The 26,482-nt window shown below is 44.1% G+C and overlaps 2 protein-coding genes across 2 annotated transcripts in view; one reads left to right on the top strand and one right to left on the bottom strand.

The window, feature by feature from the left end:
• The window catches only part of ADAM17 (ADAM metallopeptidase domain 17), a 35,322-nt gene extending 17,947 nt beyond the window's left edge, over window positions 1-17,375 (top strand). Inside the window, exons 6-19 of the mRNA XM_032684612.1 lie at window positions 286-416; window positions 2,149-2,238; window positions 3,295-3,408; window positions 3,945-4,089; window positions 4,621-4,709; window positions 6,526-6,678; window positions 7,515-7,714; window positions 8,750-8,853; window positions 9,524-9,658; window positions 10,537-10,667; window positions 11,685-11,763; window positions 12,931-13,019; window positions 13,710-13,766; window positions 15,403-17,375. Coding sequence (XP_032540503.1) covers window positions 286-416; window positions 2,149-2,238; window positions 3,295-3,408; window positions 3,945-4,089; window positions 4,621-4,709; window positions 6,526-6,678; window positions 7,515-7,714; window positions 8,750-8,853; window positions 9,524-9,658; window positions 10,537-10,667; window positions 11,685-11,763; window positions 12,931-13,019; window positions 13,710-13,766; window positions 15,403-15,753 — 1,868 coding nt within the window. The 3' untranslated portion in view covers window positions 15,754-17,375. The remainder of the gene's footprint in view (window positions 1-285; window positions 417-2,148; window positions 2,239-3,294; window positions 3,409-3,944; window positions 4,090-4,620; window positions 4,710-6,525; window positions 6,679-7,514; window positions 7,715-8,749; window positions 8,854-9,523; window positions 9,659-10,536; window positions 10,668-11,684; window positions 11,764-12,930; window positions 13,020-13,709; window positions 13,767-15,402) is intronic.
• A 1,689-nt stretch (window positions 17,376-19,064) lies between these two features.
• IAH1 (isoamyl acetate hydrolyzing esterase 1 (putative)) lies at window positions 19,065-26,007 on the bottom strand. The gene is made up of 6 exons (XM_032684282.1): window positions 25,911-26,007; window positions 24,722-24,774; window positions 24,129-24,277; window positions 23,150-23,311; window positions 19,864-19,982; window positions 19,065-19,410 (listed from the first exon to the last, which is right to left on the bottom strand). The coding sequence occupies exons 1-6, from the start codon at window positions 25,989-25,991 to the stop codon at window positions 19,243-19,245; spliced, it is 732 nt and encodes a 243-aa protein (XP_032540173.1). The 5' UTR covers window positions 25,992-26,007; the 3' UTR covers window positions 19,065-19,242.
• Window positions 26,008-26,482: the final 475 nt, after the last annotated feature.

Below are 26,482 nucleotides of genomic sequence, written 5' to 3'. Positions count from 1 at the left end.
AGGAACAGGAGGTCTGAGGCTGAGGTGATGACCGTAAAAGCTCTATAGGTAAATCTGATGAATAACTCGATTTCACTGCTACACATTCCTTTCCTTACAGTAAGTTTGAGGACTGTTACGAAAACAAAATTTAAGAATAACTATTAAAAAAAAGCCCAAAACTAAACATCCCCATTCTCTCCACAGAAACACACCCACATTCACAGTCATGACTTAAATAAGGATAATAGACTCAGCAGTGGTAGTTGTATTGAGTGTTTATTGTATTTAAAATATTCACTGTAGCAAGCATCCATCGGAAGAAAAGAGCCACTCCAGAGAACTCCAAAAACACGTGCAAGATGTTGGTAGTGGCAGATCATCGTTTTTTCAAGTATATGGGCCGTGGGGAAGAGAGTACCACTATAAACTATTTGGTAAGTAAATGGACTTTGTTAAAATTTGCTGGAACTAACATAGGAAAACATAGTGATCCAGCAGTTAAAACAACATACAGCTTATACTACTTTTGTGTAAGTGACTTTTGACTTGTGTGTAATTTTTAAATGGGAAAGTGCTAAAATCATGCTTTAAAAATAGTTTATAATGATGATACTGTAGTTAAGTCTTCTTCAAGTTTGCTTATAAGCAAATTCCTTCCTTTCGTATATTTCTTGTGGCTATGCCATTTTCTACCTAAGAACTTCTCTTTCCCCAGTCAGAACTTGAGTCTCCTGGTTTTTGAAATCCACTGCAAAGGATCCAAGCATCTCTGAAGTTCTAGAATGTTTAATGCTCATAGGAGAGGCAAACTCAACTTACGTAGATTTCTTGGTTTTTTCCAAATTCTTTCGGGATTCTCTGTCCAGTACAATAAAATTAGAAGCAGGCACAGTTAACAGTTTGTTTGGTTGTACATGAGTGTTGTGGGTTAACCCCAGCAAGCAGTTCAGCCTCACACAGCTGCTTACTTGCTCCTCACAGATGGTGGAGGAGAGACTAAAAAGGGTAAAGCTGAGACAACTTGTAGGTTGAGATAGAAACAGTAGAGCAAAAGCTGTTCACAGTAGCAAAGCAAAGTAAGGAATGAATTCACTGCTTCCCATCAGCAGGCAGGTGTTCAACCATCCTCAGGAAAGCAGGAGTCCATCACGTGTAGCAGTTACCAAGTAACCCAGCCAAAAACAGTGTGATTGTCTACCTGACAAGTTTTTGTGGAATAGAACAAGGCCTGTCTGCAGCCTTTCAGCAGAAGTGGAGAGTATGGGGGGTTGGGGACTGGAGACAAAATCAAATGAAAACACTTTTGGAGGTCTGTTGTTTGCCAGAAGTCTCTTTCTGAGTTCGACTCTTTGAAATGCTAATCACTCTGTTTCACCTTTGCTGGCTTTTTGACCTTTCTGCCCCCAAAATTGTTTTTACATTCTCCAGGTAAGGGGGCCTCAACTGGTATGTTTGCAGAGATGCTTTTATCTCAGCATCTGACATGTGCTGAGGCTGATCCACTCTTGTGTTTCCTGGGTAGATGGGTACTGTTAACAACACAGTAGTTGGAAAACTAAAGTATGAAGTATTATTGAGTGGCTCTGAATGTCACTTCTCATTCTCAGCAAGTTTGTGCGTTTCTATTTAGTAGAAGGTGGTTTTTCAGAATATGCGAGCAGTTTGAAAAGGGAGGTATTGATTGTGAGCACTTACATCTGGAACCTTGTGCTTGAACCGTAATGAGGAAAATAATAGCTTTTTAGCTTCAGGAATCAGTTAAACTAGTTAAGCACTTAGACTTAACTGCTAAGACAAAGCAGTAAAAACAACTCCCTCCTCTGCCCTTCCCTTTAAAGAAATCTGGAAAAGTAGTGTTTGAACAAAGTGTTTCCCGAGATGTCTTGTTCTTAATGCTATTGTTCTTCCACTATACAAATTAAAGTGATAAATGGAAAAGTTTGTACTTCTTTTTTAAAATGGAAAATTTTCAAGGGTATTTGATAATACTCACTGATCTAAAACCAACAGCACTTGGATCCAGAGAGTATGTCTGTTACCTTATATGAGGTTTGATTTTAATTTGAAGTAGGTGTTTCTAGATAAGTATGTTGCACCTTCTGAGAGTGTCTTGACTTTTACTGTATGAAAACTCAACTAAGTAACTTGTGTTTCTTTTCTAAATAGATTGAACTGATAGACAGAGTAGATGACATCTACCGAAACACTTCCTGGGATGATGGAGCCTTCAATGGTTACGGCATACAGATAGAGCAGGTATTCACTGAACTCTGCAAAGGGTTTCCAAATTAAAGAAACATGGTTTAAACGTTGAGGTTTCTGATTATTTTATCTGGATTAGAGCTAAGATAATAAAATCCTACATTATTAACTCCATCCAGGAGCACTCAGAAATAGCATCTTACCAGTGATAGTGTTAATGATCTGAGACATCATGCCTGTTTTCAGTTCCTACAGTGTTTGAGATGTGAGTTTTCAGGGAGAATACTTCCATATTTAATCTCAATCCAAAGATGGTTTTTTCCCCAAATGAGCAATTCTTGTTTCTGTCAGACATACTTTTATGAATTTATGTCATATTTCTGTCTGTGGCTGCTGCTTAGCTTACAAGGCCTGAGTGGGCCTTAAATGCAGATGAAAAAACACAAATCCTGCCTGAAGAGCTTTAGTGGCTCCCTTAGACATCATGATATTGTAGAGGCTGGTGTAGAGTGGACATTAGGAAATGTAGTGACTTCAGTTTTATGATGGCATCTGAGAGTTAGCACACAGAAACATGAAAAAGGGCATTAAAACCAGGAGGAATGCATCAGCTCAGCATACTGCAAGAGCTGTGATGTGGGACATGGCAACTAATGGGACAAGCTAGCTGCCCCTTTGATGGGAAAAAGTCTGCAGGAACAAGAGAGGAACATTAATTGGGCAGGGAAGGGGAGAAAATTATGAAGCACTAATTCTAGGTTCCTGGGAAAGTAACAATCCTTTAAAATATGTTTTGGTTAGCTAGAACTCTGAAATGATTTGGGCTTATTTGTACTGGTTGTATTTAGGGTTTTTTTGAAAGAGTAAAATGCACGTCAAAGCAGAATGTTACAGTGAAACTTTTGATGTTATCCTGTAAAAAGGCTGGTGTAGTTACTTATGATGTAGTTAGTGTTTTAACTAGCAGAGCCTGGAAAGTTAACATTAGAATCATGCTGTCTGAATTTTTCTCCGTACAAGGAGACGTTTAAAATTACATTTAAACCTTTTCTGTAGCTGTAAAATTGACCAAAATTCCTCTACATTATTGTTGCCCTTTTCAAAATGTAGATTATCATCCACAACGAGCCAAATTCTGTAAAACCTGGAGAAAAGCATTACAATATGGCAAGAAGCTACCCAGATGATAAAAAAGATGCCTGGGATGTGAAAATGCTGCTAGAGGTAGGTTGTAACCCTTGAAAAATATTGTCTTTTACAGAGGATTACTCATTCATACAGCTGCTCTGTAGTAACGGGTGAAACTCCTCTGCTCCCTTCGCGTGACGTGCGGGTGTCACACAAAGTCAAACCAGCTGCTGTGCCCTGTAGCCCATGGTAAAGGGCTCCACTGCATAACTACAGAGCAGACACCAATTAGTCTTATTAATATGGTCTGAGTCAGAAAGACAGTCCTGATATGTCTGGCCCTGAGTCTGACTGCCTTGTGACTTTCATCAAATTATTGTACTTGGTTTTCCCCTCCCTGCGAAAATGGGAAATGAATAGACAAGTTATGTAAATGAATGCATACAACGTATTTGGGTGTTTGTTTAATTTCCTACAGCTCTGTAGGACAGCTAAACAGCTGCTGTTTTCTGACTTAACCGGATTTAAGAGGTGCTTGTCTGCACATTAGATAAATGTTCTTATCTGTAGACTTCTGATATGCACTGTAAACTTTCTAACAGAGATTTGACTATATTTTTTCTTTATTAAAGCAATTTAGCTTTGATATTGCTGAGAAAGCAGCTCACGTGTGCCTTGCTCATCTCTTCACGTATCAAGATTTTGACATGGGAACACTTGGTTTGGCTTATGTTGGCTCTCCCAGACCTAACAGCCATGGTGGCATTTGTCCTAAAGGCAAGGCTTCTTCTTCTTCTGTCCCAGTTGTGGGTTGAAAGCTAGTTTTTGTTATTTGTGTTTAATCCTTTTCTCCAACTTTCCTGGAGTATGTTGTGTTATTTGCATACGCTCTAGTAGTTGTTTTTTGCATAGAAGAGGTGGCCATTTTTTTTGGCTGGAGATGGAAAAAGAAGGGAAGGAAGGATAAAAGTCACTAAGCTATTGGTGTGAATAAGCTGGCTAGAACAAACCCTAGACCAAGGGCTGCTTTGTGTGGGTGCATCTTGCAGTGGTTGTGGAATGGCAGATGCTGTTGTCTTGGAAATTTCTGATGTTTTCCCCTTTACTGCAATACATGAGCTGTTTGAGCTGTGCTTGAAAGATTTCCCAGCCCAAAAAACTGGCAAGAAGCATGCTCTCACTAGTGAGCCTGTGAGAACAATAAAGTTGTTCATTTCTCCAGACAAGGATCCCTGTCTCCCCAAAAGTACCCTGAAACCCAAGAAAAATGTTTCTCAATTTTCATTTGTTTATTTCTCACTTCTATAGCTTATTACAGTCAAATTGCAAAGAAGGATATCTATTTGAACAGTGGCCTAACCAGCACCAAGAACTATGGGAAGACCATCCTCACAAAGGTAGGAATGTATCCTCCTTGTATGTGTGTGCTGGTGATGTGTGCCATGGGATTGTGACAACCTTCTGTGCTCTCTGAAACAAGCTGCTGTCTTTCCATTTGAGTGAGCTTCCTGGGGACAAGGATGTAGGTCACAAAACAAAAATCATCCTTTTTGTTGTTGCTCACAAGGGGAGATTGAATTCACTGCGAAAGAGGAGTGAGGAAACATAGCTAGTGTCTAATAGGAACTGTAGTTTTCCAGGTGTAAACAAGTTTTTGATATCTAAAGATGAATTTAAATGTATTTTGCTTTAACAAAAAACCCAAACAAACAACAAAACTCCAACAAACAAACCCTCAAAAAGAACAAGGAGGCAAAGTAAGAGGTTTAGTTTGAGCATTTTAATGAAATTCCTCCACCTGATTTTTGTGTCCTGTGGAAGAGAACAGGACTTATTAGTGCTTATACTAAGCTTACTATAAGTTGATGCTGTCTGGATTTTTATCCATACTTGATAAGATAGTAAATACATAAAGGCCTGAATATGAGCTTTGTCTCACTTTTAAAGATACCAGAGCAGTGCCTGTGTCTGCATCTACAGAATCTTTGCAGTTGGGCATATTTTGCTTTTGGTGACTTCTCAGCTGTGCTTTTCTGTAGCCTCATTATAAAGGGAATTCATAATTGATGTGTGGGCTAAAACTTGGCACAGAAACTGTCAAGAAGATAGGAAAAAAAGACAGTGAAGCTTTGTGTTAGAAGGATGTTGACAGAGAGCTCTTGCTGTTGCCATGCCATTTGCATCAATCTCCAAACTGGAGTTGTGCCTTGGATTACAAAGGAAATTGAGTTTTTTGTCTTCCTAGTGGGAGGCACAAGGCTTGGGATGAGGCAGTGGGAGCATTATGGATTGGTTTCACAGGGAAAGTGCTGCATAGTATCCACTTGGGTTAAAAAAAAGGAAAAAAAAACCTGCTTAAAACACTTCTCCAAATAAAACCCAGTGAAGCACAGGAGGGATCCCTGGGCAGCTCTCCTGTCTCTGGCTCTCACATTAGCCATGCTTAGGCATGAACCAGTGCTGCTCATTCCAGTGCTTGCTCCTTCCCGAGCCCACACAGCAGCTGCACTGAGGGATTCTCTCTCCTGAACTGCCTGGTGTCCTTGCATTCACCTTTATTTTTGTGCAAGGTTAGTTTGTGGTTGTCACCTTGTGAGGTTGACACCATCTGCTGGCTAAGGCGCTGTGGGAGGTGCACAGCAAGCAGAGCCAATTTAGGATCCTCACCACAGGCAGACCTGTCTTGCATAAATAATGTTGGAAATGCATCCCTGTTGGGCCACAATTGTAGGTGTCTTTCCCAGTAATCATGCAATAGCAGAGTTTATTCAGTGCTCCTAATGTCATCATCCCTTTAGAAGAAATAATTCTAATGGCAATAGATGTTAAACAAGAGATTGACTAATTGTAGTACCTGGTGTTCGTTTGAATTGGTTTTTATTTCAACTTTTTATGCCTTCCAGCTACTTAAAAGCAAATTTTCATATTTTAAGTACCTTTATTGTATTGAAAACAAGCTTAAATTGGTATTCTAGGACAGCATTTTGCCTTTAGCACTGATTTAGTGTTCAAACCTAGTCCTGGAACTTTACTTTGAAATGGTCCATAATTTTATTTGCCTTTATTTCTCCACTTTTAGAAAAAGAAAAATGTTCATCCTGTCCCTCTTGGTGTATCTTAGAAGTGCTGATGGCCTGGAAGTAGCTGGGATCTTCTGTCCTTTCCTGCTCGGACTAATTTTTTTCAACATTGTTTTTTTCATGTTCAAAAAAGGAGGCTGACCTGGTTACGACACATGAACTTGGACATAACTTTGGAGCAGAGCATGATCCTGACAGTCTGCCAGAATGTGCCCCCACTGAAGACGAGGGAGGGAAATATGTCATGTATCCTATTGCTGTCAGTGGGGATCATGAAAACAACAAGGTATGGTTGTTTAGTTTTGCTTCAACATACAAGTTTCTGCTGTGGTCAGTGACCCTTTATATGGCAACTCTGTTTAGTTAATGATTCCTGTAGATTGAAACCATCACGACTGTAATGGGTTAGCCATAAGGAGAAAACATTCACAAGCAGTTGGGTTCTCTGTAAGATAAGATCATCTTTTGGAATCTGAGTTTCAGTGGAGTTCATAGCATGTCAAGGTGCATTTTAATTAGTTGCTTGTAATTAGCTGTGGCCACATGCTGCTGCAAGCAAGTCATCAGCAAGAGTCCAGTCCGGGACCTTCAGTACCAAATAGTGTTTGGGTGGTCCATAGCTGCCGTTGTTGTAGAGAGACTGCCAGACGCCAGAGCTGCAGTGGGAGCTTGCATTGGCAATGTGGAGTTGACCTTGTGCCTGTTCTGCAGATGAGAAACCAAGATTATCAGGGGATGATTAGTCTGCAGTGGAGTCTGACTTGTGGCTCGTGCCCAGCCCCGCTGCCGAGAGGTAGCGCAGTCTGTCCCTGTTGGTACAGCTTCACATCCCATCCTGGGGGTGGTGAAGCCCTGAAGCCGTGGGAGAACTGGGGTTGACTCTGAGCCCAGCTGCATGGGGTAGTCCCTGCAGTGTAATGTCACAGTGTCCATTACAGACCCAACCTTTACTTTCCCATCTTAAAATTTTTCTGAGGTATCAAGCTGACAGTATAGAGGGAATAACTGCTTTCTGAGACACCAGAATTTGGAAGTGTAGGGAGGCCATGGCTGTCTTAGATGCCAGTTGTTGACAGAAAGGTACACTCCTCAGTGCTGCTCTTTCCCCCCGTGACTCTCTAGATGTTCTCAAGCTGCAGCAAAAAATCCATCCATAGGACCATAGAGATCAAGGCCCAGGAGTGCTTCAAAGAGCGCAACAACAAAGTGTGTGGGAACTCCAGGGTGGATGAAGGGGAGGAATGCGATCCTGGCCTCTTGTACCAACAGGCTGATCCCTGCTGCACTGCAGACTGTAAACTGAAAGATGGTGCCAAGTGCAGGTAAGGGGAAATGAGCTGCAACTTCTCTTTATGCAGGAGAGAATGAAGGGCTGGGCTGAAAACTCCTGAAGCCACCTGCAGTGTCACAGGCCTGTTTCTTGGCTTTAAGGCTAAACATGTGAGCTCAAGACAATAAAGGATATCAGGAAAGGCTACTGTATGCATACATTAGTTTTTGTAGCATTCTCTTACTTTTTCTGAGAAGTGTCAGAAACTACAGGCTTGAAAATGATTATTGTGGTGGTGTTATTTTTACTAGCATTGTTATAAAGCAGACTTAGGCAATTGAAAAACAAGATTTAAAACTTCCTGTACAAACTTTCTGTGCAGATGCAATTTTTGCTGGTATGGCAAGGTAGCTTTATGCTGGGATCACATACTGATATTTCAAGACTGCTGCAGAACATTTTTGAGCAGACAACACATTGACTGCACTAAATGAGTCCTCTTTCTGTTCTTGCTTTTTTTGGGGTGCTCATGGCCCTGTTGCAATGCAGTGCCCTATCTGCTTTTTCATAGTTCAGCTTTACACCATGTAACATTAGAGAGCTTGTGCAACTCCTGTTGTTTTGCAAGAAAATCCTTCAATTTTAGTGAGTATTTTTGTACTAAGGACCTTTTTATGTTAGGTGAGAACAATGAAAATAAAGACAGTGCAGAATAAAAAGTAGGAAACCTTCAGGACAAACGGAAGGGAAGAAGTGTTTGGGGAAGGAAAGGGTGAAAGGTCTTGTCCTAAATTGCACAGCAAATGACAAGAGGAGGATCCAAGGGCCTTCAACAGAAGGGTCCCTGTGTTGTCTCTCAATATGCTGTACTGTCTGTGATTTTACCTTTAGTACATGAAGACTCAGTGGGTGTGTAGAAAGGTGGCTGTGGGAGGGGGCAGAGAGGGCAAGGGTTGAATCAATGAGTCAGTCTCCAAGAAGTAGTTTTTTTTTCCTAAACATCTTTTTTTCTCTGGTTTTGTCACACTTGTACTTATTTTTTTGAAATTGCTTAATATTTATTTCTTTCATTTTGATCTTTCCCCAGTGATCGGAACAGTCCCTGCTGTAAAGGCTGCCAGTTTGAAAGTGCACAGAAGAAATGCCAAGAAGCTATAAATGCCACTTGTAAAGGAGAGTCTTTTTGCACTGGTAGGACGTGGTTCTGTCCCCTGTATGTCAGCCAGCCAAGCGCTCCAGGCTCAGTGTCCTGTTCAACCCACTTTCAGTCTAGTGCCCTTTATCCATCCGGTACATGTAATTTTAGAGACCGGTTAAGCATCACAAAAGAGTCCTATAATGAGTTTCATTGTAGTCCAGGAGTCACTTGGTGATTTGTTGCCAAGAAGAACATGAAAAATGTTGATTTTTTTTTTTTTCTTTTCTTCTTTGTTTCTTTCCCTTGAAAGAAGAAAAAGCAAAACAGTGTCTTTCCCTGGGAGGGGGCAAGAATTAGTTTTGTCATAGAAAAGGTGGAATTACTGCAACTCTGCTTCACTTCCCCACTTGTTTACTTCTTCATAATCTTTCCTGGAGGCAGGGAGTCAAGTCAGTGTCTGCTTTGCTGAGACTGCCTCCAGGTTCTGCACTTACTGCATGGTTGCCAGTGCCACAGTGCCTGAGCTGTTGAAAGCCTCTAGAGCTTCTGCTGCCTCTCGGAGCAGTTGGCAGGCAACCTGCAGATGAAAGCCAAGAACAAGCTATTGGGGTTCCCCTGGGATAAGTCTGTATTTCCACTATTTTCCCTTTTTCTTCTGCACACTTAGGTGCTCTGCCCTTTGCTCTAACACAGCCCTCCCACTCTGCTGACTTCCATCTGTAGGGAACAGCAGCGAGTGTCCCCCTCCCGGGAATGCTCCGGATGACACCGTCTGTGTGGACATGGGGAAGTGCAAGGATGGGGAGTGTGTCCCTTTCTGCGAGAGGGAGAAGAACCTACGGTCGTGTGCGTGCAACGGTGGGTGACACGGGACTGAACTGGAATGTGCCTCATCTCTGCTCTGTGGGGAGCACTGGCTCTGCTGCAGGATGATCTGTGGGAGGGCTGAGCTTGTGGTTTCTGGAAAAGTTAAAACTGTTGGGTATTGTCAGGTGTTTTCTGTTTGAAAAAGGAATGTGAATGTCCTCCTGTCTTCTGGTAGTCTGGATTGAAGACATTAAGATGAGACTTACGGTCTGACACTCCAGCTAAAGAAGAGGACACTCTCCTACCTTCCACCTCTGCCACAGGTGGATGGGAAGGATTGTAAAGAGATCCTGACCAACCTCTGGACCAGGCATCTGGCAGAAGAGTATTGGCCTCCAATGAGTAGTTAAAGATTTCAAAGAGGTTAAAGTGCTCTGAGAATATAGGATCCCTAAGTCCAGTCCCCTGCCACTGCAAACCTGCTCTCTGTATCATCTCGTAAGTGTGGTAAAGCAGCTGGGAGTAGGTGGAAGGCTTCATGGGGACAGTGCAAGGAACTGCTGTGAGCCACACTGTTTGAGATGGAGGGCATAGCTGAGGAGAAAGGTGTCTAGAGGACTCAGACCCCAAGGAATATTTAAATCTCTTTTTGTGGATGTGTTTGGAACCTCTTCACTGGCCTGTTGTTTCCTGCAGTGTTGGGGTATCAGCTTGGAGAGCTTGGTCCCAGTGTACCCCCTAATTGCACAGAGCATGTGATTGAGTTTTAGGCTTGGTCATCAGAGTGCCTGAAATTGGGCAACTCCCATAGTCCTGCCTTCCCTGTGGGGAAGCTGTTGATGAACACAGTCAACCAGGGGAGACATGGGGTTGTGGGTTGCAGGTGACTCTTGGTGCTTCCAAGGAATGAGTGCGTTGCTCTGCTGCAGAAACGGACAATTCCTGCAAGGTGTGCTGCCGGGACGAGCAGGACAGGTGCACCCCGTACGTTGATGCCAATGACCAGTTCCTGTTCCTGCGCAAGGGGAAGCCTTGCACCGTGGGATTCTGTGACACTAATGTAAGTGTTCCCAGCTCTGCTCTGGCTGGGGGGGTGAGTCCTTGGGGAGGACTGTGCTGGTGAAGAGAAGCCAAAGCTTAACCTGTTGCTGAGCAGGGTGGGACATTTTAAGTCTCTCTTCACGGGGTAAAGGGTGTTGGAGGCTGCAGGTGGAAGTTAGTTCTGCAGAGACCTGTGCAAGGTGGAGATGTTACTCCTCTGCACCTGCTTATTACCCTCTTCTGCTGCTCCCCACAGCTCAGCCAACTGGCAGTCCTTGCAAAGGAGGTGAATGAGCACTGCTGTAAGCTTGACTAGGTTTGCAGCACTTGCCTTTACAGTTGTTCGCATTAGCCCAATTAATGTGATTTTTGGCTCTAAATCATTCGGGTCAGCTAGCAATCACACAAAAATCCAGCTGGCAGTATCTGGAAGGGGCAGTGAGCCCATGGCAGGGAGACTGGTGGGTTTCTGGCACTCAGTGGCCTTTTCCGTGGTGCAGCTGCACAGTCGCGTCACCTGCAGACCCCAGTGGTTGGAGCTAAACTGGGTGTGAGCAGAAGTGAATTTGGGAGGGCATGTCCCAGCCCTTCTGCTGGCAGAATTGGAAGACCAATGATCTACTGTGTTAAACCAGCACAGCCCAATCTGGCAGTGAGTCTGTCTGTAACCATGAGCTCCCGAGAGCTGCAGCCTTCTCCATGGGTAATGGGATCTGAGGCTTCCAGTTTACACCTCTCTAGAAGTTTCAGTTTTATGTCCCCTAACATGGACCAAAGGTAGGGGTTTGCACATTTCAAACTTTCAAACTTCATCTGTTTCAAACAGCAATCGAATTGAAACTGTTTTGCCAAAAATAAAGGCAGTAAAAATGGACTGCTGCTGTTGGACATGAGTGTAAATGTGTATTCGGAATGCAAGTCAAGTCCTGCTGAGTCTGTAGTTCTCATTTCATTACCATGCTTGTGTGTCCTTCCCTCACCAAGAAGGAAGTAGTTAATGCTTAGGTAGCATAAGATCATTTTGTTACTTTTGCAGGGCAAATGCGAGAAGCAAGTACAGGATGTGATTGAACGATTTTGGGATTTCATAGACCAACTGAGCATCAATACTTTTGGTAAGATACACAACCATACCCTTTGGGTGTTTTTGAGTGCATGACACGAACCTCTAAAGTCTCAGAGGGAGTTAGCTGGCTGGTTTTATTCACCTGTGTACAGGGGTAGCCAGTAGCTGTGTTTGTGATGTATCTGAGTGTATTTTTGCCTAAAGTTTGACAATACTGAACTTGCTTTTCAAAGCTGAAAGGATGGGGGATCATTTTGCATTTTTTCACTCTGTTATTTTCTATCTAGGCATCTTCCAAGCTTGTGAAGGAAGTGATAGCTTCTTGTCTGAATACCAAGAAGTGGTCAGTTAGAGAAAAGGAAGTAAGACAGTCTTTTTAGAGGTCAGCTAGATTCAGCGTGGTACAAAGTGGGCCTCTCAGTGGGATTTAAATGTCAACAGACTGGGAGGGGGAGAACACTTCCTTTCTCTGTTGTTTAAGAAAACCACTGAGGTCACATACCACAAGCTGTGTGCCTGTGCTGAGTCACTGTGAGGGACCCTCTTGGTCTTGATCCCCACTATGCAATCCAGGCAGGTGTCACCTCACCCCTGGTGTCACCCCTGCTGTCTCGCTCTGTGTTACTGGAACCAGACAAACCTCGTTAATAAGCCAGTGCTGTGTAATGAGTGATAACTGCATGTGCTCACAGTGACACGCTGCCTCCACAGTGCAATTATCTGGGCTTAGGGCTTTCAATCTTGAACTCCAGGGACAAAACATTGTTTCCTAGATAATTATTAAAGCTATTGAGCCTGCTTGGATAGAGGCAGTTTGTGAATCTTTGGTATTCAAATATTTAGTTTGGGGAGGCAGGTAGTTATCACATGATTCTTGCATCAGAATTTGGTGATGGACTCGCAGTGTGTCTTGTACAACTGAAAGGGGCAGCTTGGCTGACTCAGTATAAGCTGCTCCAAAGCAACTCATATTACGTGTTACAGCCTGACAACGTTTCTCATCAGAGAACAACAGAAGAAAAAACCTGTTATTGTTAACACATTATATATAATTTTAGAAAATTTTATAATTTTATCTTTGCCTACTCCTGCAGCCTGTTGCTTCTCTGAGCAGTTCTGAGGCTTCACTTGCTGAGCAGTGGCTGTAGAATGGGGATAGATGTGTATGTTCGTGAAACAGTATTTGGTAACTGACAGTTTTGAACTGGTTTCACAGGGAAGTTCCTAGCGGATAATATAGTGGGCTCTGTGCTTGTCTTCTCCTTACTCTTTTGGATTCCTCTCAGTATCCTTGTGCACTGTGTGGTGAGTAAGCTGTCTTTGAGATGACTGCTCTGTTGTATTTTGCTGTAAGAAGTGTTCCCTTCATACATGAAATGGCAGATGTCTGTGGATGTCTGTGGGAGAAACCAATGGGAAGCCTTTAGTAAACCCTGTGGGGAAATCCAGCATATGTAAGGCTTACTGCTCCTTCAGTAGGCAAAAATCCTGCTAAACTCTGCCAGGCCTGGCAGACCCTGTGCTCCCATGACTGTTCCCTGGAGCCCTTCTCATTCTTTCCCAGGCAGATTTTCTTTCTTGGCCTCCTGAATTCTACCCAAGTATAATTTTGGTAATTTTATCATTACAGTCGAAGTTTTCTAAAGCCCTGTGAAGAAATAAGACACCCATATTTTGAGGGAAGACCTAGAGTGGGAAGTGGTCTTGGTTGAGCTTGGGTGGATGGCTAAAGAGAAAGGGAGAGCTTTTGACAACTGAGATTGTGGGCATGTGGCATACTACCATCAGCAGTGTGGGTTTAGAGCAGAGGAGTGCTGCACCCACAAGCAGTCCTGGGATGGATGGGAAGGCATGGGAGGTAAGGGAAGGGAAAAGAGCCCCACAGAGTGCTGTATCCCCACAGAAAAAAAGGGGACAGGGACTTTGCCTTTGGGAAATTTACTTTCTTATTTTGTGTTTGTCTGTTTGGGTTTGCTTTTGTTTGTTTTCCAATAGGACAAGAAATTGGACAAGCAGTATGAGGAGAACACGAAGTCCCTGTTTTGCCCCAGTGTAAGTTGCTGTCTGAACCCGAATTGACAGAAAACTCTCCAATGAGTACTGGAAAACCTGAACCTTGGGTGTCTGCAGGGAATTTATTAAAGAAGTGATATCAGAGACACCCGAAGCCTTGTGCTGCAGAGGGTGGATCAGTCTGAGAGGAAGCCATTTCTGAACAAGCCTGCGCTCACTTTGTCAAGCGCTGCAGCTTGGTGGGGTAGATTCTTCCTTCCTGTCAGAGCTGTGCCTTGTTGCCAGAGCAGCTCTCTGGCAGCAGCTGCAGCTCCCAGGGCAGGAAGCCTCTCTGCTCCGCGGAGCACCGCGTGCGGCATCCCCTCGGCACAGGTCACTTGGCAGCTTCAGCCACAGGCTGCCTGTTCCCAGCCAAGTGGTGTCAGGGAACCACACGAAGCTCAAAAATCTCTGCAAAATGCCCTGTCTTTGCTGCAGAATGGCTGTTTGCAGGGGGCAGCTTCTAGAGACCAGAGGTGCTACACCCTTCCAGTTGCTCAAGGGGCCCATCAGTCACACTTCCCACCTGTCAGATACTGAGCTGGGAGAGGGGAAAAGCAAAAAAGTGCGAAGATAATATTTAATCATGGTCCAGCACAGGGCATCTTCTGACATAGATTTTTGGGTATCCTTTCCTGTGCTTGGACAACCTAATTCTTATTAATAATTGAATAATTCGATTAAGGTAATGTCGTTTTGTAAGGGGAGGGGAAAAAAAAGCCTTGCAGAGCTCTTCCTTGTACAACCAGTGAGGGAAGCACACTGGAGTCAGAGACCACTGAGGCAGACTGCCTCTGTCATCTACCCTGACAGAACTGAAGGTGATCTTAGTTTGAGTGCCCCGTAGCTGGTCCTGAATGCCATGAGAAAAGTCACCTTAGAGCTTTTTACCTGCGTTCAATCATGAAAATCCCAGAAGCAGGTGTAGTGAGAGAGCTCAGGTATTGTTAATGGGCTCCTTGCACCAGCAACAGTTTAGCAAACAGTTCTTGTGTCTTTTGGATCTGCTGAGGATGGAGCAGTTGGGAAATGCAGTACTGGTAGCAGGTACTCATCTCATCCTGCCCAGTACTAGCATTTGCTGAGGTCCATGGGGATTTTTTTATGCCTAGAAATCTCTAGATGTTTTCCAAACCATGCTTAAAAAGAAGCAGAAATCAATGGACTTTTATCTTAATCTTGGTTGCAGAATTTGGTTGTGATGTTACTGGTCCTTCCAGTCTTTGACCCTGTGTTCGGGTCAGCTTCTTGCACATGAAACCAGGAACTCTCCAGGTTGGAGGAGTGGAATAAGCTGTACCTTGGACTGCTTCCCTGCACTGAGCTCTCTATCATCCGGCTTGACCCTGCATTTCTAGTCCTAGGTTTCACCAAAGCAGTGTTGGGCCTGGGGGAGATAGGGCCGAGTCAGCTCTCTCCCATTGAGACTGTGATGCTTTATACAGAGAAGGAAGAAGCAGAAATAAAATGCCTTCAGGGACTGGAGGGGGGATGTGGTAGCCTTTAAACCATCCTAACAGGAGTGCAGGTGCTCCTCGGAGGTACTTCCTCCCTTTGAAAAACAACTCAAAAACTGAACCCTGGACTATGTCCTGGTGGGGTTTTTTCCAGTGACATGGCTGCTTGTGTCTTGCAGAACGTGGAGATGCTCAGCAGCCTGGACTCTGCCTCCGTTCGGATCATCAAGCCCTTCCCCACGGCACAGTCGACGAGCCGGCACCAGCCGCTGCAGCCCCTCACGGCCGCACCCGCCGTCACTACGGCACCCAAACAGGACCACCAAAGGATGGACACCATCCAGGAGGATCCCAGCACCGACTCCCACATCGACGAGGATGCCTTTGAGAAGGACCCTTTCCCAAATAGCAGCTCAGCCGCCAAATCTTTTGAGGACTTGACAGACCATCCTGTCATTAGGAGTGAGAAAGCTTCGTCCTTTAAACTGCAGCGCCAGAACCGGGTGGACAGCAAAGAAACAGAATGCTAGTGTCTTGCTGCCTTCCAAATGTACAGCTTGTGTCTGCAAAATAAGGATCTAAAACCATTTCATTTCTATAAATATAAATATATGTATATATATTTTTGTGAGGGAGTGGGAGAATAAGGAAGTGACCTACTGCAGATGCTGGTCATGTGTATGACCTTCCTTAAATTACATTTATTAGAGCATTATATCTTTTAAAAAGGAAAATCCAAACTAGAACTGGCTTGTTTTTTGAAGCTTTTTGGATTTGTTCTTCTGTTTCCTTGACCTTTAACATTTCCTTCAACCTGTGGTGCAAAACCAAGTATCCTGATGGATACTGGATTGTGTATATCAGCCTTTTTTATAATTTAATATTTTGTAGTCTGACAGCACTGATAGACGGAATTAAGGGGCTTTTAAAACCAAAATGAAAACACTGCAGTATGTTCCATATAGAGTAGACCATTTAGAAATTTAAGGTACATGTAAGCAAAAGCCTAAGAAAATGCCTTGAGAACAGAATAAGAGTAATGAAACAGATAAAAATACAGTCTCGCAGCATTCAGAGAAATGCATAATCAGAGTAAAGAAGCGTTAGATACACAGCTTCTGAACAAATAAAAGGATCACAAAAGCAGTTAAACCTTATACAGTGCATGGGAAATGCTCCTCTAGCATGAAACCCTTTTGACTCAGCAATGAGGTTGTCTTGTCTTTGTGGCTTTTGCTGGGAGCTTCCCCCTCTGCACTGAGTCTGAGTGTCGCAGGTGTCTGGTAGAAGAAAGAAGTGTAAGAGGAGAAATCATTTATGCAGGTGATGACGTTTTAAAATGCTGTTTACAGCAGTTGTTTCGGTGCAGAAATGTTTCTCCGAATGTTAATTTAAAATAGGCAACACTATTGTTGAAATGTTCAAATGGCTGTCTCTCTGTTTTCTGTGGTCTCTGTGGCCTTTGGAAGCTCCTACTGCCTGAACAGGCGGGGGGGGAATCACTCAATTGCAGGGGAGGCATTTGCTTAAAAACAATTGTGAATTTAGTAAAGAAATGAAGAAACCTTTGTTAAAACTTGCAGAGTAAGTCTAAGGAGGAGACTTTGTGAATTCAAATTCTCACACAGGTAGCAAAACATGATGTTAAAAGTTGGTAATTGGATGGTGTCCTCTGTACACCTGGAGCCAGGTGAGCTGGGACTGCCATGTGAGCATTGTTTTGGCTTAGTAGCAGCTGGACTGACACAGTGGAGTCACAGAGCAACTGTCCTGATATCACAGCAGCACCTTCATTGTGCATCTGTTTTCTCCCACAATAATCTCCTGATAAAACTGACAGAAGATGACCAAGGGCAGAACTGTTTAACTGTTACAAGCCTGGACTGGGCCACAGGGGAACCACGGCTGCAGTGAGCCTGTGTTTTTAAACATGAGGGAAAGGAACCAAACCTGTGCTGGAGGGTTGTGTGAGCTCCTCCCCACCCAAGGATACTTGTTACACTAATACTTGAACGTGTGCCTTATGGTATTCCTATCTGACTAGCTATTGTGTTTTATATACTGGGTTTGAACTTTGGGGTTGTTTGTTTTTTGTTTGGGTTTTCTTTTTTTGATTCAGTGCAAAGTACATGTGTGAGGAGTTAATTTAATTCCCCAAAAAATAAAAGCTTTTTATATTAAAAAAAAAAATCAGTTAAACAAGAGCTGTTTCTGTGTAGTCCTTTTGAAAAGATCTCCATTCTTCAGCTGTCACACTCTTGAGTTAAAAGTCTGGCATTCAGCCAGGCATTTCCAACTGCTCCTTTCTGAAACTCAGCTGCTGTGGAAGCCGGGACCAGAGCATCTTTGGCACAGACTTGCATTCGAAGGCCTGCCCTGCTTCCTGCTGGGGATGGAGTTGGTCTTGCCACATATCCTGCAGATTATTATCAGTTCAGGTGGTGAAGTTAAGGTGCGGGGGTGCCCTCAAATGCCTTTTCAGGTAGCAAATCTGTAAGTGCATGTTCTCAGTACAAAGGTCTTTCCATCCCAGGTGAAAACCAGGCATTGGCAGGTGCTTGGGAGCACGAAAATACAGGGTTGGAGCAGGCCTTGGAAATCACTGGATCCAGCCCCTCTCTGAGTTGTATTCCAGAAACTGAAAGAGGTATTTGCATGGTTGGTTTGTAACATCTCAGGCAGGAGGATTCACAGCTTCCCACAGGGATCTGCTTTCACTGTTCAGTCTTTACTGTAAGCATTTATTAGAGGCAGTCCACTTTAATATTCATAAATATTTATAAATCAAACTAGCTTCTGGTCTGGCTTCAGGCACATGACATGTAACTACTTGTTCTCCAGTTTATAAAACTGTTACATTGTAGATGATGGATTTTGGATTTAATGAAGCTAAGGCAGCCTCATGGCACTAACAGTGCAGGACATCATGAGATGCTCTCATCAGCCTCTGTCTCACCCACTAAATAAATAATAAATGCATGATAAACACATCTCTTCCATGCCAACCTCACTGTTAATATAAGACCTGAATTATGGAGGGGTTATGTTTGCAGTGATAAACTATTTGATTTTATGCACAGTCCTCATTTTTGTTACTATCTGGCTTTCTAGCCAATTATTTTCCAAACCATTTTTTTCCATGCTTGTTAAATTTCATCTAAGTTTCAGGCAAATTTTTTTTTCATTTTTTAAAGGCAGTTTTGTAGTTTGTGTTCTCTTGGTCAAAAACTATACAAAGTCTGCAGTACTCACCTCTAACATTAGTTGTTAAGTTATGGATGAATCCCAAAGCTCACCTGAAAGGTCTCCTTAGCTTGATGGCAAATGACATACGGTGCAGCTTTTGTCAGCAGAGATGCAGAGCTTTTCAAGTAATTCTTCCAAACTCGTACATCACCAGTTTTATACTATCCAAGAACATGCACTGCTTTGAAATCTGTGCCTATACACAAGTGCCAAGTGTAAAGAAGCTGCTGCTGGGTGCTGAAATAACTTAAATTTTAAAACCCCTGCTCCGATGACACTGTATCACTATCAGAGTCTCGCTAAAACTCAGAGGACTGCTTTTCCTGCCGTCTTACATCCAAATAAATTAATCTGGACTGACATTAATGGTTCTTGACAAACTCCATGCTACTCCCTCTTATCAGCTCCTAAGTGTTTAAAGCAAGTAGATGGTATTAATCAAAGTGCAGCCCCCAAAGCTCAGGCCAGAAACTGCTCAGGGAAGCCTCTGTCCCTTGGCCACAGAGCAGCTGAGACAATCATTTTCTTCTGAGTCTTCCAAGGAAAGAGCTGCTCATCCCTGGTACCAGCAGCAGAAAGAAAAACCACCCCAGAACACATCCCAAGTGGTCTCATCTTTATTCTCCCACAGACTAAGAGAAGGTGACACAGAAGAGCATTGATGGGGCCTCCCCCCATACACCGTTCCCTGAGGACACAGTTTGCAGGACACTGCTGGATAACAGGCTGGCTGTGTCTGGCGTGGCTGCCTTGGCTCCTCACTGCAGGGGATCTCACAGCAGACTGGCCTCGGGGTTCGTGTGGTCCACGTTACGCCAGTAAGGAAGCAGGGAAGGAAGTGCAGACACTTTGTTTTCCAGGCGTGACCAAAGCTGAGCTGCCAGAAAGCTGTTGCCTTTTGGTGATAAATGAAGACCATCAGACAAATAGGAAGAGAAATCCTACAGGGGAGATCAAAGACATGTATTAGCGTATTTGCTAGTTGCAAAGAGAAGGTTTGGAGTAATCCTTCAAAGCCAGTTGGTATATATATATACTGGTTTTATTTTTCTCCATTTGTCCTAAAATATTAAGAGAATGTTCTGATGGCTGAAGTCACTGCTACCCATCAGGAAAAGACTGAGTGATGCTCGATCTATTCCATGATTCAAGTCCAAGGAAAAGGTTATTCACGGGGGACATCTGCTAACCAAGTATCATGGCCGGGCCATATTAAGCTTTATTTCTCATTGCCCACTATGAAGCATTGTGGTTTACTCTTTTCCTTCCGCGAAGTGTAACTTGGATATATTTTGTATCGTGTCAGTGTTAATGCAGCACCACCAGTTCCTCTATGCTAAATAACGCATTTCACAATTCATGACAGTGTCGAATCTTTTCTCATTACATCACACCTGATTCTTTTGCATCAGTGTCCAGAGGTCGAGCACGTCTGTCCCGCAGTCCTTGGCGACCTGGACACAGGCCTGGGCGTACTGCCCGGTGGTGGCATTGCAGCGGTTCAATTTGTCACCTACCAACCAGAAACAAAGAGAACATCTCGCAACCGCGACTGATACAGTTTGATTTCAGCCTTCTGTGCCACAATTTGTTAAACCAGCAGACATAACCAATTACAAACTAAATCCAAAGCACTGCAAGTAAGTGGCCAGAAGTAAAGCCTGGGTGGTGCCTTTCAGGGCACCTTTTGGTTTTGAGTAATTTCAAAAAGACTCTTGTTAAGAAATGTGCAACAGGTGTGAGGCAACTGCACCAAGCACACAGCATGACTCTTACATCTGTACTGTTCACAGCTTTCACCTTCTGGCAATCTAGGTGAAATCAGTGAATAGATTTAAAACTCTTCATATACCTGCTAAAAGCAGGTAGAAGAGTAAACTAAATGTAAATCTATTTACAAGTTCAGCTCCTACTTTTTGGCTGACTTCCCACATTTAACAGCTCCTTGCAGCAGCTGAAATATGCTGGTGAGAGCAGGGCACATTTGGGTCCAAAGCTTCACCAGCACTCACAGCTGCTGCATCTGTGCACTCAGTGACACCAGAGCTGGACCTTCAGTATGTGCTCAGTGCCAGCTGCTCTAAGCCAGCAGTGCTGCACAGACACAGGGAAGCTTTGGGGCAGGGTATCACCAAGTTATGTTGGGGAGTTTTTTAATGGGACCTGAAGTGCAATTCATCAACTCCAACTCTACTCTCTCCTTGCGTCTGATGAACCAGCCATTGGAATGGGCTGCCCAGAGAAGTGGTGGATTCTCCGTCCCTGGAGGTTTTTAAGATGAGACTGGATGTGGCACTTAGTGCCATGGTCTGGTAACCACGGCGGTAGTGGATCAAGGGCTGGACTTCATGATCTCAGAGGTCCCTTCCAACCCAGCTGATTCTATGATTCTATGATTTCCACTTCTTCATACTGATACCTCTTTCTTCCCATCATTTCTTTTCATGGTAAAAATATCTTTGGCAGCCTCACTGGTCCTTTGTTTCCTAACTCTGGCACTTCTCAGCTTTCTTCCTGGCTCACCTCTTCCACAGACTGAGAGGCCTTTCAGCTCATTCAGCCTCCACCACAGAGAGCTCCCTTTGCTGCCAAATTGTATTGCTCACAACCTCACCTCCCAGGTCCCAACCCCACCTCCCTTGCAGTCCCATCTCTCTCCCTCTCTTATGACTTGTAATCTAACAGAGTTGATAATTTCTTATTCTCCCTTTGCCTTTTCTTTCATCATTAGGATTATTTCTCAACAGTTTCATCTTCTCTTTCCTTCTGGAAACACACAAACACACACCTGCTCTCAATGTGCAGCTCTGCAGGAGCACATGCTGGGTCTATAAGCAAAGAGCAGCAGCCAAAGAAAACTCAGGGAATATGGGCATCTCCTGAGGGACCAAGGAGGCAACCCAGTGGTCTACCCTGACCTGCACTACTCACCCAGTTTCGAAAGGAGGACTCTCAACAGTGGGAAGTAATGATACTCAGAGGCAATGGGATACCCAGAGACATTAGATGCATCTGGGTGTGTGGGACTGACCTGAGGGAGCTGCTTGTTGTACTGGTGAGGTCACTGTCTACCACCTACAAAAATTCATGGCTAACAGGAGACCCATGGTGACTGGATGAAGGTTAACACTTCACCCATTTTTAAGAAAGGCAAGAAAAAATACATGGGAAATGGTTAATCACTCAGCCTCACCCCAGTGCTGGGAGGGATGCTGGGGTTACCTCCTCTTGGAATTAATTTCCAAGCACATAAAGGACAAGAAGGAACAATCAACACAAATTTAGCAAAGCCAGACCAACCCACTTGCCTTCTGCAATGAAATGATGGCTACACAGCTGACAAAGAGCAGCCCTGACTTCAGCAGGGGCTCTGACTCTGTCTCCCACAGCACTTGCGTTTGGAAGCCGAGTTTCCTTCCGTGCTTCTTCTTACACAAGGACAAATGCTCCTGTGTACATCACCATCCTCCTGCTTCCCATCTCTCCTTTGCTCTGATATCTATCTGACAAAACTAGGAACAGGCAGAACATTTCTCCTGGATACTGAAGGGCAGGTGGTCTGATACTGCTGCTCACTGTGCCCACAACAGTCCACCTGTGGTCCACAGGCTGAGATCACCCTGTCTTCTGTTCATCCCTAGACAGCAATCTCCTTTAGACAGATGCTGGGACTTTCAAGCTGTAAATGAGTTTCCTCCCTCCCTACCCCATAAAAAGAACAGCTTTAAGATAAAAATGGATTAACATTTTACAAGTGCTCCTTGATAGCTGGGAGCCAGAGAAGCAGCATTTGAGGTGTGCTCACATGATACCACATCAAAGCCTTCTAACACAAACTCAGACAAGTATATTGTCTAAGTTAATGCAGTTTAAACATGAGGTCATCTTCAGAGTATTACTGCTTTGACTGAAAGCACAACTCAGGATATGCAACACCACCTAAATTAGAGAAAACCCTGCCACTAAGGTGACAGCTCTGTATTTGCCTGACCTAACTCAAAAGTCTTTTATAAATGTGCAAGAACTGGACGAGCTGTCCCAACAGAAAAGACAACACTGTCAGTGGAGTCAGTGGGATTATGGCAATTTCCACCAGCTCAGTAACACAAAGTAAGCAATGCTGTTATGTCTCTAATTTTAGAGTTAGCTTGAACAATGCAACAGGAAATCACTGAAGCACCTTTTTCTTCTTTTTCAGGTACTTTTATTAGCATCCTTAGAATTGGTTTTTTTCAATTCAAAATAAACCTGGCTAGGATATTACTGCTTATCCAAATAGATATGAAATCTGCTGTGACTAGTATAAAACTTTCTAAGGCATAAAATGCCAAAATATCTTCCATTACTTATATTATTTTGGAAGCTGCTGGGACACAATGTAATGTGCTTAAGACATCTTGCCAAACGTCACGTTCTTAGAGGACAGCCACCTCTGTCAGCTCCATGCATGAACAGATCAATTGACACTTCGGAAAGGATGTTAATAATTAGTTGGTAGTTACTCCACAAGCTTATCCAAAAGTTGTTTAGCAAAACAGCCAGCAGTCCTTTCCATCACTGCTGAGAACATGGCTGCAATCTGGCACAAGCACAAAGGAAATCATCTGCTAACCTGGGATCAGTAACTTACACTGTGCTGGTAAAAAGCAGAAATTCTGCCCGTCCACATCATTCATTTACCTTTGGCAAGACACGCCTTTTCCCAAGCTGATTCCTGAAGAGGTGGTGGTGTTATCAAAATAATCCTGTCTTCAGTAATGTCTACTGACTTCAGATACTGTATCATGCTCTTTAGGTTCGCAGCATATTCCTCCAAAGGAACGTGTTGCTTAGGGTTCAGATCTGTCAGGGTGGAGCACATGCATGAGTGATGTTGAGATGCTTACAGGTTTATTTATTATGTGTAACAGGTTCATTACACAACATAACAGGATTTTTACACAGCATATGACTGTGGACGCTCATTCCCAGTATGCAGCCCATCTCAACCATGGATTCAGGAGGTGTGGTAGGAAAATGCTGTTTCTCAATATCCAAAGGAGACAAAACAAAACTTTAAACACAGAACTCCAATTAACACAAATAAGGCAAAGGGGAAAAAAACCACCTTTTTTTTTCCAAGATGCTTTTTCTTACAACTCCATAACTTAGATCACATAATTGCCTCAAACCTCATCTGAACCAAGACCTAAAATTTTTAACTCTCTTGAATGCAGAGAAAATTTTGGAACGTCCCGTAGACATGCAGTCAGTCCTTTGTGCACTGATGTTATCATTTTGATTAGACTAGCTGTGCATGCTGCTATGCTTATCTGAAAGAGAAACCAGATGCTACCTTCCCTCATTTCCTCAGCTCATCTACCAAGGACTCAAACTCTTTTAAAGACAGAAAAAAAAGCTAAACGCCCAACTCCTGTTTTAGGTGATCGCTATACAACTAATTCTTGAGCACCCTGAAATTTACTTTTTTAATACTAAAAGTTGGAAAAAAAAAAAAAAAAGGACTGAAAATCATCCACTGTATAAATGAAAAGAAACCAGTTCCCAGAGAAGTGGTAGGAAAAGCCTATGAAATGTTCTGCCTTTTCTGCTAAACTGTAAAACTGTCTTAAGAGATCAGGTCATGGAAAAAAAGAGGACAAAAAGAAAGCTACCCTACCTTTCAAAGCACTGTCATTAGCTCCAAAGAAAATAGTAATGGCAATAATACTTTCAGCACTAGTACTTTCAGTGATCAATCTTGGAAGAATCAATTTAGCCCATCTGGTGTTGTACCCCGAGATCCCACGGTTCACAACATCACATTTTCTGAAACAGAGAAGCATATCAAAAAGAACATCTCTCCTCTGTCCACCAGAACAAAACTTGGGAAGTTCTGAACCATTCTTTCAGGATATCTGCCTCCATCCCTCTCAGGAAAAATGAGATGTCACAGGAGTTTTCAATGGGATCATGTTTTGAAAGTGCATGCACAGATTGCACATTTAGTATTTACCTGTCACACTATGGAACCAGAAAACAATCCTGATAATCACTAAGGAGTTTTTTCTTTCCACTTAAGCTTTGAGTAGAAACACCCAATGATTATTTCCACCAGTACTCGGTATGCTGCCACCAAAGCAGTTCCACTTTGCTGAATAAATAAATGTTAATAAATAAGTATACATTAAATATTAACTTGTGTTGGTTTTCATTTAGAAAAGTCACATGACTCTGCATGCTAGAAATTACTTTTGAAATTTAAGCTCTCACCTGACCAGTCTGTCAGCAAGGTATGCCCCCCAGCCGTTTTCCTGGAAGGAGTACTGAAAGCAAGGAAAATGGTTAGAACTTGCTCCCCCAGAGGTCAGCCCCACCACTGGCACCTTCCCTCCTCAAAAGCTTTTTCTGTGCATGGCCTCTGGCACTGCTGCAGCAGCGCTCACTCCCTCCCTGCCCGGTCCCTCCGAGGTGAAACAGCGTCGGTCTCACCCAGACACATCACTGGCATCCGAGGCAACACGGGGCTGTACCTGCAGACCATGCAGACCCTTCAAAATCAAAACTGACTGCTGCCAGACTGTAGTTTCATTCTGGCCACTGAGGGTTGGTTTTGTTTTGTTTGTAATATTTTTCTACTTTATTTCTAAGATCCTTTCACTGTGCTTTCATTCAAAAGAGCACCTCTCAAAACTCCTCTCTCTGCATGCTGCTTCAGAGTGCAGTGTGATGCCTACCTCTTACAGCAGTGGAAAAATGAACCCCTTCTCCTTATCGCCACTGCTGCACCACCCTCCCTGCTACAATTCTGCATAGTGAGTCGGTTTAGACACCGATCTCCCACTAAAGACAACTTCTGTCGCCGGCCAAGTCTTTTTTCAGAGCAGGTCAGTGAACCACTCCACCATGCAGAAGGCAGGGACCCAAAATTCAACACTAAAAAGCTGGTGTTGTTGCCTCAAAGATGTTCACCAGGCCGTGGTTCAGTCACATCAGCACAGAACATATCTCCGTGCTGGGCGAGCTGGACACAGGGAGCCGCAGAGCCGGGACGCACCGGGAGCCAGGGCAGGGCAGGCAGCGGCTGTACAGACACCACGCGGGGCTCCGGGTCTGGAAAACGCCCCTGGCACCGAAATGCCACAAGCTACACCTTCACCACATGTCTATTCTAACGTAGGGACCTCGAGAATTTCTGCGTATTGGCTCTAAATCTCATAAACGCCCAGCAGGCGTAACGGCTCCCGGAACACCCTCACGGCAGGTCTAACAGGGATGTGACCGCAGTCCCAAGGGAACACGTCCCGCTTTCCCTTACAAACGAATCCAAGCCCCGCGCTTGGCACCGGCGCTCCGGGTAACGCCGGGATGCTTCCGGGCTGCCGGCCCCGGTACGAGGAACAGGAACGGCCACGGAATTCCACCCGGGAATTGCGGAGCCAGGCCCAGGGGGAGCCGCTACCTCAGTGATGGAGTCTCCGAAGAGGAGGACGCGGGGCCAGCACAGAAGCCGCCCGCGGGCTCCCGCCTCCGCCAGCGCCATGGCCGCGCCCGGACATCCGCCGGGAGCGGGGAAGGGGAGGCGGCCTCGCCGCTTCCTGAGGCGGGAAACGAGGCGGCAGCGCCGGAGGGAGGCCTCGGTTCAGCTTCAAAACCGGGTTCAGCTCCAAAACCGGGCTCAGCTCCCCCGTGAAGGTTTCATCGTCCCCCTCCCCACGTCAAAAGGCTCATCCATGGAGGTGCGCGAAGAGGGGCAGCCGGGGACAGATCCCTCGCCCTTTGTGCTGGCTGAAAGCACGTTCAGAACATGTGTAATTTTAAGATTTTTATCTGCTCCGAAGAGACACTTCCTTTTTAAGAAAATGCAATTATCTCATTTAAAAGACTTCATAGTCTTAGCTACCCAACGACACAAATGAAGGGGGGGGAAGCTGCTGCTAATTCTGCTAGTACTAATACACTAATTCTGTGAATACTAATACTGCTATGAAGATTATTAGGTGCCATTTTAATCAACTGAGAAAAGGAGGGGAA

This window comes from Chiroxiphia lanceolata, chromosome 3, assembly GCF_009829145.1.
Source record: "Chiroxiphia lanceolata isolate bChiLan1 chromosome 3, bChiLan1.pri, whole genome shotgun sequence".
NCBI lineage: Eukaryota > Metazoa > Chordata > Aves > Passeriformes > Pipridae > Chiroxiphia > Chiroxiphia lanceolata.
The sequence above is the reverse complement of the archived record's forward strand: the minus strand, read 5'-3'. Positions and strand labels throughout refer to the sequence as shown.